Source organism: Mus caroli, unplaced genomic scaffold, assembly GCF_978045245.1.
Source record: "Mus caroli unplaced genomic scaffold, Mus_caroli_1 scaffold_12, whole genome shotgun sequence".
Taxonomy (NCBI): Eukaryota; Metazoa; Chordata; class Mammalia; order Rodentia; family Muridae; genus Mus; species Mus caroli.
The window spans coordinates 71,572,529-71,586,596 of NW_028227267.1; the positions used below are offsets into that span (position 1 = coordinate 71,572,529).

Here is a 14,068-nt window from a genome sequence, read left to right on the forward strand (position 1 = left end):
CTGCCGAAAAAACGCCCAAGGAACTGTTGACTCAAAAACCAAGGTGAAGAGCAATCAAGGAAAGCCTTCATTGCTGACCTCCAGCTTCCACGTGGACATGCACAGGCACACATGTGCATGCTACACACACAAATTAAAAATTAAAAAGAAAGCATTGCTTGATAAGATTACCACATAAAAGACAGTGGTGGGTCCATTGTATGGTCAGTTTCAAGTTGAAGGCCCTAAGAGAGCAAGACTCATCTTTCAAAGGCCATAGCATCTCTTCTCTCCTCTCTGTCTCTGCCGCTGTCTCTCTCAGCCTCTGTCTCTCTGTATCTCTCTGTTTCTCTGTTTCTATCTTTCTATGTCTGTCTGTCTCTGTGTGGGTCTTTCCTTCCCTCCCTCCCTCCCTCTCCCTCCCTCCCTCCCTTCCTCCCTCCCTCTGACACACACAGGCCCATTAGCAACTTGAATGTAGCTTTCTGGTCCCTTGCTATCTATTTACCTTTAAATCCCAGCAGCCAGCACAGCCAAGCCCCACTCCTCGTTTTCAAGGATCCTCAGATGAAAATGACAATGACAGTAAGGTCCCAGGTTCCATACCCCAACACTGGAAAGCTGGCCTTGGGGAGCTCTGGTCACAGAGCAAGGAGCTGAGGTCCCAGAGGCTGGCCTCCCTGCCTCTGCCCTTCTAAGTGTGACTCACATGAGACAACAGTAAACAGCAAACCTGGCTTCACATCCATGCTCCCCTGACCCGCCTGACTCTCAGCCTCATCCTGACGTAGACGACACATTTCATAAAACGATTCTGTCTTGTCTGAACACAAGCAGGGCTCGACGACGTTCTTTATAATTCAGAGTAGACTGTGGTGCATAGATGAGGCTTCAAGAGCAAAGACTTCCTTGAGTCTGTGAGTCACAGCTTTTCATTTCATGAGTATCAGCCTATCTATGTGGGTGGCCGCCCTTTCTTCTCTTCCACTCCATCTCTGAGGGACCAGGGGACCCATCCCTTTCAGGGTAGGCTCTTGCCTCCTGGGGAGCCCTGACTCAGCTCTTCTGCTCTCTCAGCAGCCCCTGCTCAGGCCTGTCTTCCTCAGGGGAGCCTGCTCTCTTGTTCCCTGCCCTGACACATCTTGAGAGCACTCTGAAGCTGTTCTCTTTCCTTCCAGTGCCTGCCTTCATCTTTTTCCTCTACCAAAGAAAAGATTTGTGGGAGTCAAAGGGAAGAGAAGGAAGAGGAGAGGAAGAAGAGAGAAAAGAGATGAGGATGAGAAGGAAGAGGAGGGGGAAGAGGAGGAGGAAGAAGAGAGAGATGAGGAGGATGAGGAGGAGGGGGAGGGGAGGAAGAGAGGAAAGAGATGAGGGTGAGAAGGAAGAGGAGGAGTGGGAGGAAGAGGAGGAGAGGTGAAGGAGGAAGAAGTTAGAGAAAAGGAGGGGAGAAGGAAGAGGAGAGGAAGAGGAGGAAGGAGAAGGAGGAAAGCTACCCCTCCCCTCTCTCTCTGCTCAAGTCCAGACACAGTGAAAACATAAGCGCCATTCAACTACAAGAATTGATGCCACAGAAGCCCATCTCTGTGGTTAACACTCAAGGGGATAAAGCTGTTAAGAAAGCCTATCTACCACTGTTCGGAGACTTCGGAGGGAAAATAATACTACAAGAGGCACTTGGCTCCCGTTTGGTTCTAGGCAAATTATATTGTGAAAAACACCCTTTGCCTTTTACCAACGACACTTCCTCTGCAGTGACAGCGAGCTCTCCTGGAAAGAGTCCCTATTTTACAATCTTCTTTCTCCTGTTCCTAGGAAAGATTTACAGAGTTGCCCTGCCTCTTTATCTCCAGGGCTTCCCGTCCCCTCCCCCTCTGCCATGCTCAAAGCAGCTGCTGTTGCCTTGGCAACACGACAGCGTAAACTTGTTGCGTTTGCACCGTCTGTACCCAACCTGGGCTCTGTGGAGGCTGCTCGCTTCCTTTTCCTGTTTGTCATCTACTAAACGTCAAGCCTCCGGGCTGAGCCACCGGTGCCCGAGTAAAGCTGCCAGGAGAGCTTTCAACCCAAGGCAGGCTCTGATTCACGCCATTGCCAGCGGATTTTCGCCCACAACCCCCTTCTCAAAATATGCGGCTGTAATTAGGCAGAAAGACCCAAGCACACGTTATAATCCAGGGGGATTGGTCAGTTCCCCTGTAGAAAACAGATCAGTGAATGGACACATAGGACGATCACGGTAAAAGAGGAAGAAAGGCGGTGGGGAGAGAAAGACGGAATCTAGTTATTCCGAAAGATTTCTCCCCGCCGCCCCACCCCCACCCCTTTCACTTCTTAAAAACTGAATTTTATCTATTTCTTCCATTCCAAAGGATGTATGGTATAGTGATTGCAAATATTTGATTCTTAAAGCGTTTAGAAACCAAACAAAAACATAGTTTGTTTGCTTTTAATAGTGTCAAGATGTCTTAGGGTTTCTATTGCTGCAACAAAACACCGTGACCAAAAAGCATGTGGGAGAGAAAAGGATGGCTTACACGTCCGTATTGTTGTTCATTATTGAAGGAGGTCAGGACAGGAACTCAAACTTAGCAGGAACCTGGAGGCAGGAGCTGATGCAGAGGCTATGGAGGGGGGCTGCTGACTGGCTCACTTCCATGGCTTGCTCAGCCTGATTTCTTATAGAACCCAGGACCAGCAGCCCAGGGCTGGCCCCATCCACCATAGGCTGGGACTGATCACTAATTGAGAAAATGCCCTACAGCTGGGTCTCCTGGAGGCATTTCCTCAACTGAGGCTCCTTCCTCTCTGATGACTCTAGCTTGTGTCAGGTTGACCCACAAAACCACCCAGTCAGTACACATGGTGCACACAGGCTCCAAGACTGAGCCACACACAGCAGAACAAACCTACCTTGTTGGGTGCCAGCAACTCACTTACCCAGAACTCAGTGTGTTTGATAGTTTGTTTTTTTTTTTGTTTTGTTTTGGTTTGGTTTGGTTTGGTTTTTTTGGTATTATAAATTTCTTTTCAAATAAAATGAATTTGTCTTATGGCTTTAGCTCTCAATCCTGATTTCCCTAATTTAATTAACATGTGTGGGCGTTTCCACATCATTTAAAGCAGATTACTGTCCCCTGTATGTTTTCCCCTTTGTGTGTGTCCCCTCCCCCAGACACCTGATTTCTGAGTTCTTTCCTAGTCATTACAGACTGCATTCTCATTCATTCATTCCTCCATTCATTCGTTCATTCATTCTTACTCACTATCGAATCTTCCTACCCTTTGCTTTCCTAAAAGCTGGGACTTGCTGGTAACTGGAATGCCATGCTCTCCTGTCCGCCATTTTCCTGAAACATGGTAGTTGAAGCTAGAGGACTTCTGTGAATGCCATCTGTTTATCCGGGCTGTTTCTGCCCCACAGAGGAGATTCTTTCAATAAGAATTTCCTTCTCTCAAGCTACTGATCTCCTCTTGGGTTTACTTCTCCAAGTGTTCTCCTCCAGCCGTGTGCTTATCTGGAGGCATCTTCTGCAGGGGTAAACCAACATTCTGGGAGGAAGCTACCTGGGTATTCAGGGGCCTGCAGACAGCTTAGCCATGACTGACGAGAACATGTGTTTGTGGAGAGATGGAAGATTGCAGAAAAGCAGCCTAAATTATGCTGGGCATTATGGCCCACACCTGATTCATGTAATTCCAGCACTAAGGAGACTGAGACAGAAGGATAGCCCTGAGGTCAAGGACAGCTTGGGCTACCTAGTGAGTTTCAGATCAGCCTGGACAACAGAACAAGACCCTGTCTGAAGAAAGATAAACAAACAAAAGAGCCCAAATGATCTTGAGCTGGTGTCAGAGCCTGTCAATAAGAGCTGTTTACTATCAACTTCTGTATCTAAGTTAACGTGCTAGATAAATTTCCAGCAGTCTCCAAATATGATAAAGATGACAGGAGAATTCTGTACAAGATTCACGCTGTCCCCTTAAAGATAACACTTGAATCCTACAGAAGGAATTTCACAGCTTTTCTGTAACCAGCCTCCTGAGCAAGCCTATTTCCTCTCTCTTGTTCTGTGACTATAAAGGCTCATGTCTGGTGGATGCCATCCAGACAACAGTGCCCCTCAGAGAAACTTGACTCCGTATTCTCCAGATCGTGGTCACTCATATTTCTATTTTTCCTTTAGAGCAGAATGGCTATCTTATAGTTACACACAAAAGGTAAGATACATGCTTCATTTTTAATTCTATTTATTTGCCAGTTACTAAAACAATAAATTTACGTGCCAAAACATAACCTAAAGGGAGCCAATTAGTTTCCAGTGTCATTGTGAGTGCAGGGATTTAAATACACATGACACATTGACCCCAGTGCAGTTAGGATGTTCAGTCGTGCACCTGTGGCCTCTTTCCAGCAGGGACCTCTCTGTGTTGGCTTCTGAGTCTCTAACAAGGCCATGCCATTGTGGTCTTCTTTTCTTTTTTTCTTCTGCTTTACTTTCTGGGATGATGAGATGAACCAAGCTCACCTTACACCTCTCCATTGCTTAAGAGCTCTCTACTCTATTGGTTTCTTGTTTCAGATGGGAAGATGGTTGAGAAACCACCCCCTGGCCTCCATGGTACTCCTTTCCTGAGGTCTTCTCAGTACACAGAGCTAAATGCACGTCTCCTCTTCTCTTTCTTGCTCCCTATTGTGCTTTCTCCCTCCTCTTCTTTCTCCCCTCCCTCTTCCTTTTTCCCCATCTCTCTCATCTCCTTTTTCTTCTCTTCTACCTGCTCTTTTTATGTCCCCACCTTTTCTCTCCCTTAACATAAACACAGCATTTGTGTTTATTCATGTTATTCTGTATTATTGATAGGGTTATTCAAATCTAACCTCATCAGCCTCACACCCACGGTGCCATTGTTTTACACTAACGACACCAACATAATTATCCATTGCCCTCATCTACAATACACACACATCGAGTAACTTCAAAACCTAGAGGCGTAAAGGCCAGGGTAAACACTAATTAAATCACAGTTTCTAGAGGTGAGCACATCTGTTCTGGTCAGAGTCTCCCATGAGATGGCAGGTGAAATGTTGTCCAGGGTTTCATCATCTGAAGTCCTGACGTGGGCTAGCCTGGTGGCATCCCACAGGGCCTACTCATGTGGTTGGCAAGCTCATTCTGTGTGACAGAAACCCCCGTGGTCTTCACACGGCTGCTAGAGGGTCTTTACATATGAGTTCTGGTTTCTCTAAAGTAAGAGATGCTGGAGAGGGAGGTGAAGGTAGCAGCATCCCTCATCATGTGGTCTCGGAAACCACATAGTGCTGTTTCTGTCAAACGGGTCACTCGGTCCGCCTACAGTTAAAGGAGAACGTCTTGATCTACTCAGGGGGGAGTATGAAGGATTTTTCCTTTTATTTCATGGCTTAAACTTACATTGCCCCCGCTTGCAGCTTTCTAAGCTCCAGTTCCTCACCTTTTGAAGACCCTTGAGCTTAACTTCCCACTCCCATGTACACTCAATACAGAAAGCATAGAATAATCGGTATAGAACTCGATTCCATTCATAGCGGGAAATCAAAGATAAACAAGGGCCCTGAGCTGTAGAAATTCTGAAGTCTTTCAGGGAAGGGTCAGGTGCCACACACCACACCATGCTATTTACTAGAAGCAAGCCACCTAGGCCAGCTCACACAACCAGGGAAGGGACAAAGCAGATTCATCTCCTAAAGGTGGAGATATATTTTTATACAGATACAAATACTACCACCAACTGAATAATTACTAAAGTAGTTAGTTCATACTTTTTACTTTTAGAGAATTTCCTAATAAAGATTTTATAGACAAATTGCCATGCTCAAAATTCACGTGAAATAAATTTCAGGGTGTCAGAGTCAAACTGAGGCACTAAGTTATGGAGTGCACTACTCTTCACATTTGAATAGAAATAGGACTGGTATGTCATTGGCCATACAGTGGAGATTATGGTCATGTCTGCCTGATGATCAGTGCTTATGTAGAGAGTTTGTTTAACCAGTCCTCTAAGTAGGGATAATCTTGGGGGTTTCTAGTTATTTACTGTTTATTTATGACTATTTGTTTAAATCTTTAACTATCAGAAATACCGCTGCAGAGATTGACTTTATGTATGTATCTTTGTCCATTTTTTTTCCAGACACATATAGCTATAACCTACTCCATGCTATGACTTGTTTACAAGATACCAGCTTGATAAAGATACTGAATTATTTTAATTTGCACTTCTTTGATTCCACTCTGCTTAATATTTTTAATTTTATTAACTCTTATTTTTTTCAAAACCACTTTACTGCACACAGGCCTAGAGAGATAGCAGCTAAGAGTTCTTGCTGCTCTTCCTTCCAGAGCACCTGAGTTAAGATTCCAGCATCCAGTCCACCTGAGGCAGTGTGCAAGCATCTGGAACTCCAGCTTCCGGGGCTTGGATACCCTTTTCTGGCCTCTTTGGGCACCTGCACGTATAGGACATAAATTCACACATGCACATACACATACACATAAAGAGAAATGTCTTTCTAAAAATGCGATATCTGTTTAATATGTACACCTGTGTTCTGGGGCCTTCTTACAGAGTGACTTTCACCTGTGGCTGCTATGAAATTGGTGTTTCCAGGAGAGCATAAAGTGAGGGCTGGCCCCTCATGCTCTGGTGTCCACTAACTTGGCTTTCCACTCATCACCTTCTTGTTTCTTCTTCTATTCACTCTACTCTCTGCTTTCTCTTGTTTCTATGTACCATAGTGTTTCAAGTGTGTATTGAGCTCCTTATTAGGAAGGAACATAAATATTTCACCATATTACAAATACATCCCCGATATTTTGTTTTTCTTTTTCATTCAAATTGTTAGGTACCGACTTGTTAGTTGGACATGCAGAATTTAATATTTCACATAATCAAGTATTTACCTTTGTGATTACTTCAGTAGATCTTAAATATCTTTATTATTTATGCTGTTTTGCTAAAATTCAATAGTGCACTCATATGTGCTACTTTAAGATAAATGGTATTGTAAATCTTCCATACAGAAAAACGCCCTGACCATAGTCTGATAGCTTTCTGAGAAATGACGTGTTTATCACACTAGTTTGCTAGGGTGGATGTTAGGGTTTGAATGTGGAATTTCTACCACAGGTCCATATGTTGTCAACTTGGTCCTCAGCTGTTGGTTCTACTTTGGAAAATGCTGGGAACTTTAGGGTACCAGGGTGACTTAGAGGAAGTGAGTCACTGGAGGCATGACCTCAAGGGAGCCAGTTCTCTCCTTAATGGTGCAGAAGGAGCTGAGAGTTCTACATCTTCATCTGAAGGCTGCTAGGAGAAGACTGGCTCCCATTGGTTAGGAGGAGGGTCTCACTGCCCACCCCTACAGTGACACACTGCCTCCAAACAAGACCACACCTCCTAATAATGCCACTCCCTGGACCAAGAGTATTCAAACCACCACAGAGATCCTTTCTTGTTATTTCTGTAGTCTATGCACTAATAGTTTACAGTGTTTTCATTTTCTTTGCAGTATTTGACTAGAGAGGAATTGTGTAAAATATTCTTTTTATTATTGGTAGATAGGACGTTTTTCGGTTTTTTAACTATTTCAGTGTGTTGCTATGAAAGTCTTTTTATACATCTTTTGGGGAGGCCAGGTTAGCATCTCTGGTAGGTTCTGGAGTAGATTTCTGGGTCCTATGAGATCTCTCTCTCTCTCTCTTTAGTAAATAATAGCAACCAGTTTTCCAAAGCATTTCCTACCATGTTTTGTTGTTGTATGTCCTTCCCAGAGCTTTGTATCCGTTTGCACAAATGTCTTTTGGAGAGAACAAGACAGGGCAGGGAAGTTCTCACTGTGGGTCATGGTCATTTTACCTCTGATATCTTGTTAGATTTTTGAATGACACAATGAACTTCATTTCTAGAAGACATCAGAGAGATCAAGGAATTGGACTATGGTCATGTTAAGTAAGAATGTCAGAGTCTTTTTCTGGCTCCTTACAGATCCAAGATACATATAAAAGGCATCATTATTACCATGGCACCAAGAAAGTATCAGCATCATGGCGGAGTCTGGCTAGAGGAGGACTGTCACTGGGAGGACTCTCACCAGGGATGGTGGGCTTTGGGGGATTAGAGCTCTTTCTCTCTGCTTTTGCATATGAATGAGATGTGATCAGCCAGCTTCCCTTCTTGCCATCCTTCCATGTTATGCCTTCCCTGTTGTGAGAACATGATCCCTCTAGAACAGAAGGCTAAAATAAAGCCTTTCATCCTTGGTCTGGCAAGATGGCTCAGTGAGTACTTGCAGCCAAGCCTAAGGACCTGAGTTCAATTCCCGGGACTTACATGGTGGAAGGAGAGAGTTGACTCCTGCAAGTTGTCCTCTGATCTCCACATGTACACTGTGGCATGTGTGTGCAGCCCCCTCCCCCAAACAAACAACAATAGAGATATTAAAGGCTTTCTTCATTAAATTTCTTTCGGTCATGGTGTTTTATCTTAGCAGTAGAAAAGTAACTAAGACAGATGGCTGTGGAATCTTAATCCATAATTGCTTGGAATCTTCCTTAAAAATTCTTCCCAGTTGGTGAACAGGTAAACTGTGGTATGTCCTGAAAAAGGAACACTATTCAACACTGAAAATAAATGAGTTACCAAGTCATGAGAAGACACAGAGAGATCTTAATGTATATTATTCAGTGAAATAAGGCATTCTGCAAAGGCTACATACTCTACAGTTCTAGTGGTAGAACATTCTGGAAAAGGCAATAGTGACAGTAAGTGGGTCAGTGGTGCAGTGAGCTTGGGAAGGAGGAAGGAGAATGAACAAAGGGACCTGGGTTTTTATAGCTGAGTGACTCATCGATATGACTGTACAGTAACCGGTCTGTCGTTATACACGTGTGCAGAATCCTGATGTACTCCACATGCTACAAATCTTAATATCAGCAATACACCCCATGTGCATGTGTGAGTGGGGTTTTATAGCTGTGGCAAAGGTACTTTCGCTCTCTGGTGGGGGTGGAATGAGGGTTATCCAAGTGGGGGGGCACGGGTGTGGGAATTTCTCATGCCTTCCCTTCAACTTTGTCGTGAGTCAAAAGCTGCTCTAAAATAGTCTGTCATCAAATTAAAAGAAACATTCTTTTTTTGTTTGTTTTTATGGCTTAAAGTACTCGGCTGGCCTTCATCCTACATGATGGTGTCTTTATCTTGCTTACGGCCGTTTTATTTAAAATTCACCTCTGAAGAAATAATGGCAAAAAAATGCCACTGTCAATGGGTTTACTTCTAATACAGCAAGGAAAAAGCAAAGCAAAAGTAAACAAACAAACAAACAAATAAATGTATGTAAATAAAATAATAGTTCCATTTAACCAAGAATGTAAAGGTGGAAGTTTAGATCTTCTGATTCATGCCAGAAGGGGTGCTCAATTTTATTTTATCTTATTTTATTTTTTAAAAATATATAGCTGGGCAAAGTGGCACACACCTGTGATTCCAGTATTCAGGGTGCAGAGGGAGGTCATTTCTGGCCATGTAGAAGCCAGCTTGGGCTATATGAGGTCCCATTCATAAGGCCAAAGAGGGGGGGTGCTGTCAAGAGGCTCAGTGCCAAAGCCTGACAACGGGTGTTCAGTACCCACCTAAACTCTCATGCTGGAAGGAGAATTAACACCTGCAAGCCTGCAAGTTGTCCTCTGACTTCATGACAAGGCATGCACACACACACACACACACACACACACACACACAAGCCCCACAAAACAAAACACTTTTTTTTCTTCTCTTTTTTTCTTAGATATTTTCTTTATTCACATTTCAAATGTATTCCCCTTTCCTGGTTTCCCCCTATCCCCTCCCCTGTCCCCCTGCTCACCAACCCACCCACTCCCACTTCCTAGCCCTGGCATTCCCGTACACTGGGGCATAGAACCTTCACAGGACCAAGAGCCTCTCTTCCCATTGATGTCCAACTAGGCCATCCTATGCAGCTAGAGACATGGGTCACTCCATGTGTATTCTTTGGTTGGTGGTTTAGTTCCAGGGAACTCTGGGAGTGCTGGTTAGTTCATATTGTTGTTCCTCCTATCAGGCTGCAAACCCCTTCAGCTCCTTGGGTACTTTCTCTAGCTCCTTCATTTGGGACCCTGTTCTCCTTCCAATGAATGGCTGTGAGCATCCACTTCTGTATTTGCCAGGCACTGGCAGAGCTACTCAGGAGACAGCTCTATCAGGCTCCTGTCTGCAAGCTCTTGTTGGCCTCCACAACAGCGTCATACATTTTGCAAGTGCACTTATTGTTTGAATACAAACATCAGCATCCTATTTTATCTGCTATCCAGCTTGTTCTTTGAGATCACCAGTTTTCAACCTGTGGGTCATGACCCTTTAGGGGTCAAAGGACCTTTTTTCACTGGGGTTGCCTAAGACCGTTGGAAAACACAGACATTTACATTACAATTTACAGCAGTAGCAAAATTACAGTTACAAAGTAGCAACAAAATAATGTTATGGTTGGGGGGGGTCACCATGATGTGAGGAACTGAGTCAAAGGGTTGCCGCATTAGAAAGATTGGGAACCACTGCTCTAGATTTGATTTGATTTTTTAAAAATCAAGTTAAAATCAACCCAGACTCTGCTTGGCTTTCCTAAACCTGGGCACCTTCTTTTTTGCTGTATTTTACTGTGCTCTTATCCTAAGAGCCCAACCGGGTCACAGACTTGGGTGTCTTGTCATCAGAGTTTATATCTCTTGCAGTGTGGGCCCTGTGACACCAACATTTGGCTTTTTGTCATCAAGACAGATGTTGTCATGTACAAAGTTCATACTGTCAACAGTGAGGTAGAGTGTTGTGTGTGTGTGTTTTGTTTTGTTTTGTTTTAGACTCACGATGCTTCAAGCAAGTTTACAATTTTGTGCTGCCTGACTGTGTTTGTAGATATCCTGGGGACGTGTGTGAGGGTCCAGGAAGGAGCCACAGCCTCATACCAATGGCTTCAGCTCAGTCCATCTGACCACTCAGTGTAGAAGCAGCCAAAGAACTAAAACTCACTGTTCCCAGTTCTTGGGTTTTCGTGGCAGAGACTAAATAAACCATGGAACGTATTCCCTGCAAGCCCAAAGCCTAAAGGGGTACTGCTTAGGAGCTGTCCTTCAGGACCCTGTGGGTGGTCTCAGAGCCTGCCCCAGGCACAGGGTTGGCAGTGCTCTGTGGCAGCTACTGACTAGACTGGTCTCTGCCTATCCAGCACAACAATGCGCTGCTGCTGTTGTTGCTGCTGCTGCTGGCATTCAGACAAACAAGTGTTGTGCTGTGTGTATTCCTAATCTCTATTTTAATGTCTCCAACAATCTAGTGGTTAATTAGCAATTTGCTGCCCACGAATATGCAAATGAGTGACAAGCTTAGGTTCTCTGCATCTGTAATTATTCTGCTGATGTACAATCCACTTTCTTCCCCCTGTAGGTTTTTCTGTGTGTGTGTGTTCGTGCATCAGGGATTTCATTATTTTTAGAAGCGTGCTGTGTGCATCTTTATGCTTTAATAAAAGAGAGTTCAGTGATTACTGTATTTTGAAATATATATAATATATGCATGTCCCTCCTCAATTCCAAATTCATCTGTCGGATTTTTTTTTCTTAAAGAACAGTGAGTTTAGATTTATCAAGGGGCTACAGTCCAAATTGCAGAGAGTCAGAGCATAAGACTGAAAGATACACATTTCTGCGGCTGCCAAATTCTTATCTTGAATCAGTATCTTGTAGTATTTGATTTTCTCCAGGCAGCTCCGTGAGTAGAGCCACAAGCTGACGACCCCATCTGCCTGTTGGAGCACAAAGCTTTCCTGTTTGGAGGTGGAAATGTTTTACATTTTTTTCCTTTTTTGGATGGGGGTTTTGTTCAGGGCACTAAGAAAGGCTCTCATGTTAAATTAAGTCAATTAATAAATGGAGACACATTAAGCAATCAATTTTGTCAGCCTATCTCCCCAGCATTATGTATGGTTGGCTGTAATCACAAGATAAATGCAATGTGCTGATCTATGGTAATGTTCAATAATACATTCTCCGCCAGGCTCAATTCATCAGGGAGTTTCAGTAGGGGAGGTATTTGTTATTGGCTGTCTCTGAACCTCAAGGATAACATTTCTGTCCTTTTGATTGGCTGCCTCGCTGCTGCAAGATTCTAACCGTCTTATTTTGATGATGAATATGAAGGCGCGCTAAGCCGGGCTGGAGCGGAGTGTCTCCGAGGCTGTGCTCCATTCAGAGCCCAAGGACTTACAGCTTCCTCCGCTGCCTTCCTGTGCCAACAACCCCCCAAAAGTTGTGATGCTTTTCTTTACACAGTGCTTTGGGGCTGTGTTGGATCTCATTCACCTCCGGTTTCAGCACTACAAGGCTAAACGGGTTTTCTCTGCTGCTGGGCAACTTGTCTGTGTGGTCAACCCCACGCACAACCTAAAGGTGAGTCACTTCCTCTCGTGCTTTCTGCCATCTCCGCGGGGGCTCTCGCCTTTTCTCTGGAGACTTCTATCAGGGAGCTCATGCAGGTAGTTTGCTGGTGCTAGGATCCCGGGGGCTCAGGGGATGCTTGCCTCATGCTCGCTCTCTGGGTAGCTTGGTGCTGTTACTGTGACTGTGTGGTGTTTTCTGGACTGGCAAGCAACAGAAGAGCAGGCATATAGTGTCTTCCTCACAGGGTCCTCCGAGGGGAGTTGGGGGTGGAGGGGCAGAGGGGGCAGGGGGAGGGGCAGAAGGGAGGGTGAAGGGAAGAGCAGGGTAGAGGTGTCCTTACCTCCCTCCCAAGCATTTGTGGGCCAGTGCGGAGGAGAACAAAAAAATCTGAAAAGTTACCCAAATTGCTGTCTGTCCCGCCGGTCAGTGCAATGCAAGGATTTGGCTGTGCAGAAGTAGCTTCAGGACTGGGGAGCTCTGATACAGGACCCGGGAGTTGGCAAGGGGCCGTTTCTGCAAGAGTTAGCCCTTGTCCTCAAACTGTGTCAAAGTGTGTGTGTGTGTGTGTGTGTGTGTGTGTGTGAGAGAGAGAGAGAGAGAGAGAGAGAGAGAGAGAGAGAGAGAGAGAGAGAGAGAGACTGTCTGTCTGTCTGTCTGAGTTGCTAGGAGGAGTTTAGCTCCTTTCCCTCCTGCCAAGGAGAGATGTGAGCCTCCTCTGAGAGCAGTCAGAGGAGGGCTTCGCTTCAATTGTGTAATAATGAAACCGGCTAGGAGCTGCAGCGGCTGCCTGGAGCCTGCAGTCGGCTGGCTGCTGAGCTGCCTGCCAGTGGCTGCCTCACCTGCTCGCTCGGTACTGCTTCCTCCGTGTTCATCCCTTCCCGTCAATGTTCTAAGCCAAAATGCAGGGCCAGAAGGACCTCTCTATGTCAGGGTGCAGATGAGGAAATTAATGAAGAGACAGTGCCTAGGGATGCCGAGGAGATGGGGAGTGGGGAAAGGGCATGCTGGGACAGCACAACTGAACTCCCTCCCCAGAAGTGGAATGGTCTGAAAATCAACTAAACGCAGGACTCCTTAGATTGCTGCTTGCCTACCTTCACTGTACTGGGAGACTGAGGGACAGGGGGAGGGGCTGTGTCTGCAACTGAGTGTGGGACTGTCTCCTGGAGACCTAAGCTGTGATTTTGACCACTGTGGTCCAGCACTGTTGAGCGATGCTTGTGGTGGGTGCGATGTCGATGTTGTATGATAAACTCTCATGATCGGATGGATGGTCCTCAATCCTCTTGCTGCAGACCTGTGTTTATAAGCATTCTCCACCTCCATTCCTGGAAGTCTTTTAAACTGACAGCTGTCTGGAGCCTCTGAGGTCATATTCCAGGGGCAACGTGATGGAGGGGGTGTGGACTCTACTGAGACCCCAACTGGCTTTCTGTGACAAATCTCACCAAAGCATACATGTGTGTTCTCCCTGCCTTACGCTCATTCATCTCTTTCCTCTTCTGGTTTTTTTTTAATGGCTTGATTTTATAAATGAGAATTCTCTTCCAGTCATCCTTGGCAGAGCAAGTACATCGTAACCATATTAAAAATACTCTTGAATT

General features: G+C 45.1%; 1 protein-coding gene across 1 annotated transcript in view; it reads left to right on the forward strand.

Moving 5' to 3' along the window:
• Positions 1 to 11,853: 11,853 nt before the first annotated feature.
• Siah3 (siah E3 ubiquitin protein ligase family member 3) overlaps positions 11,854 to 14,068 on the forward strand; it is a 69,804-nt gene continuing 67,589 nt past the window's right edge. Inside the window, exon 1 of the mRNA XM_021181144.2 lies at positions 11,854 to 12,473. Within this exon, the coding sequence (XP_021036803.1) occupies positions 12,339 to 12,473 (135 nt within the window). The 5' untranslated portion in view covers positions 11,854 to 12,338. The remainder of the gene's footprint in view (positions 12,474 to 14,068) is intronic.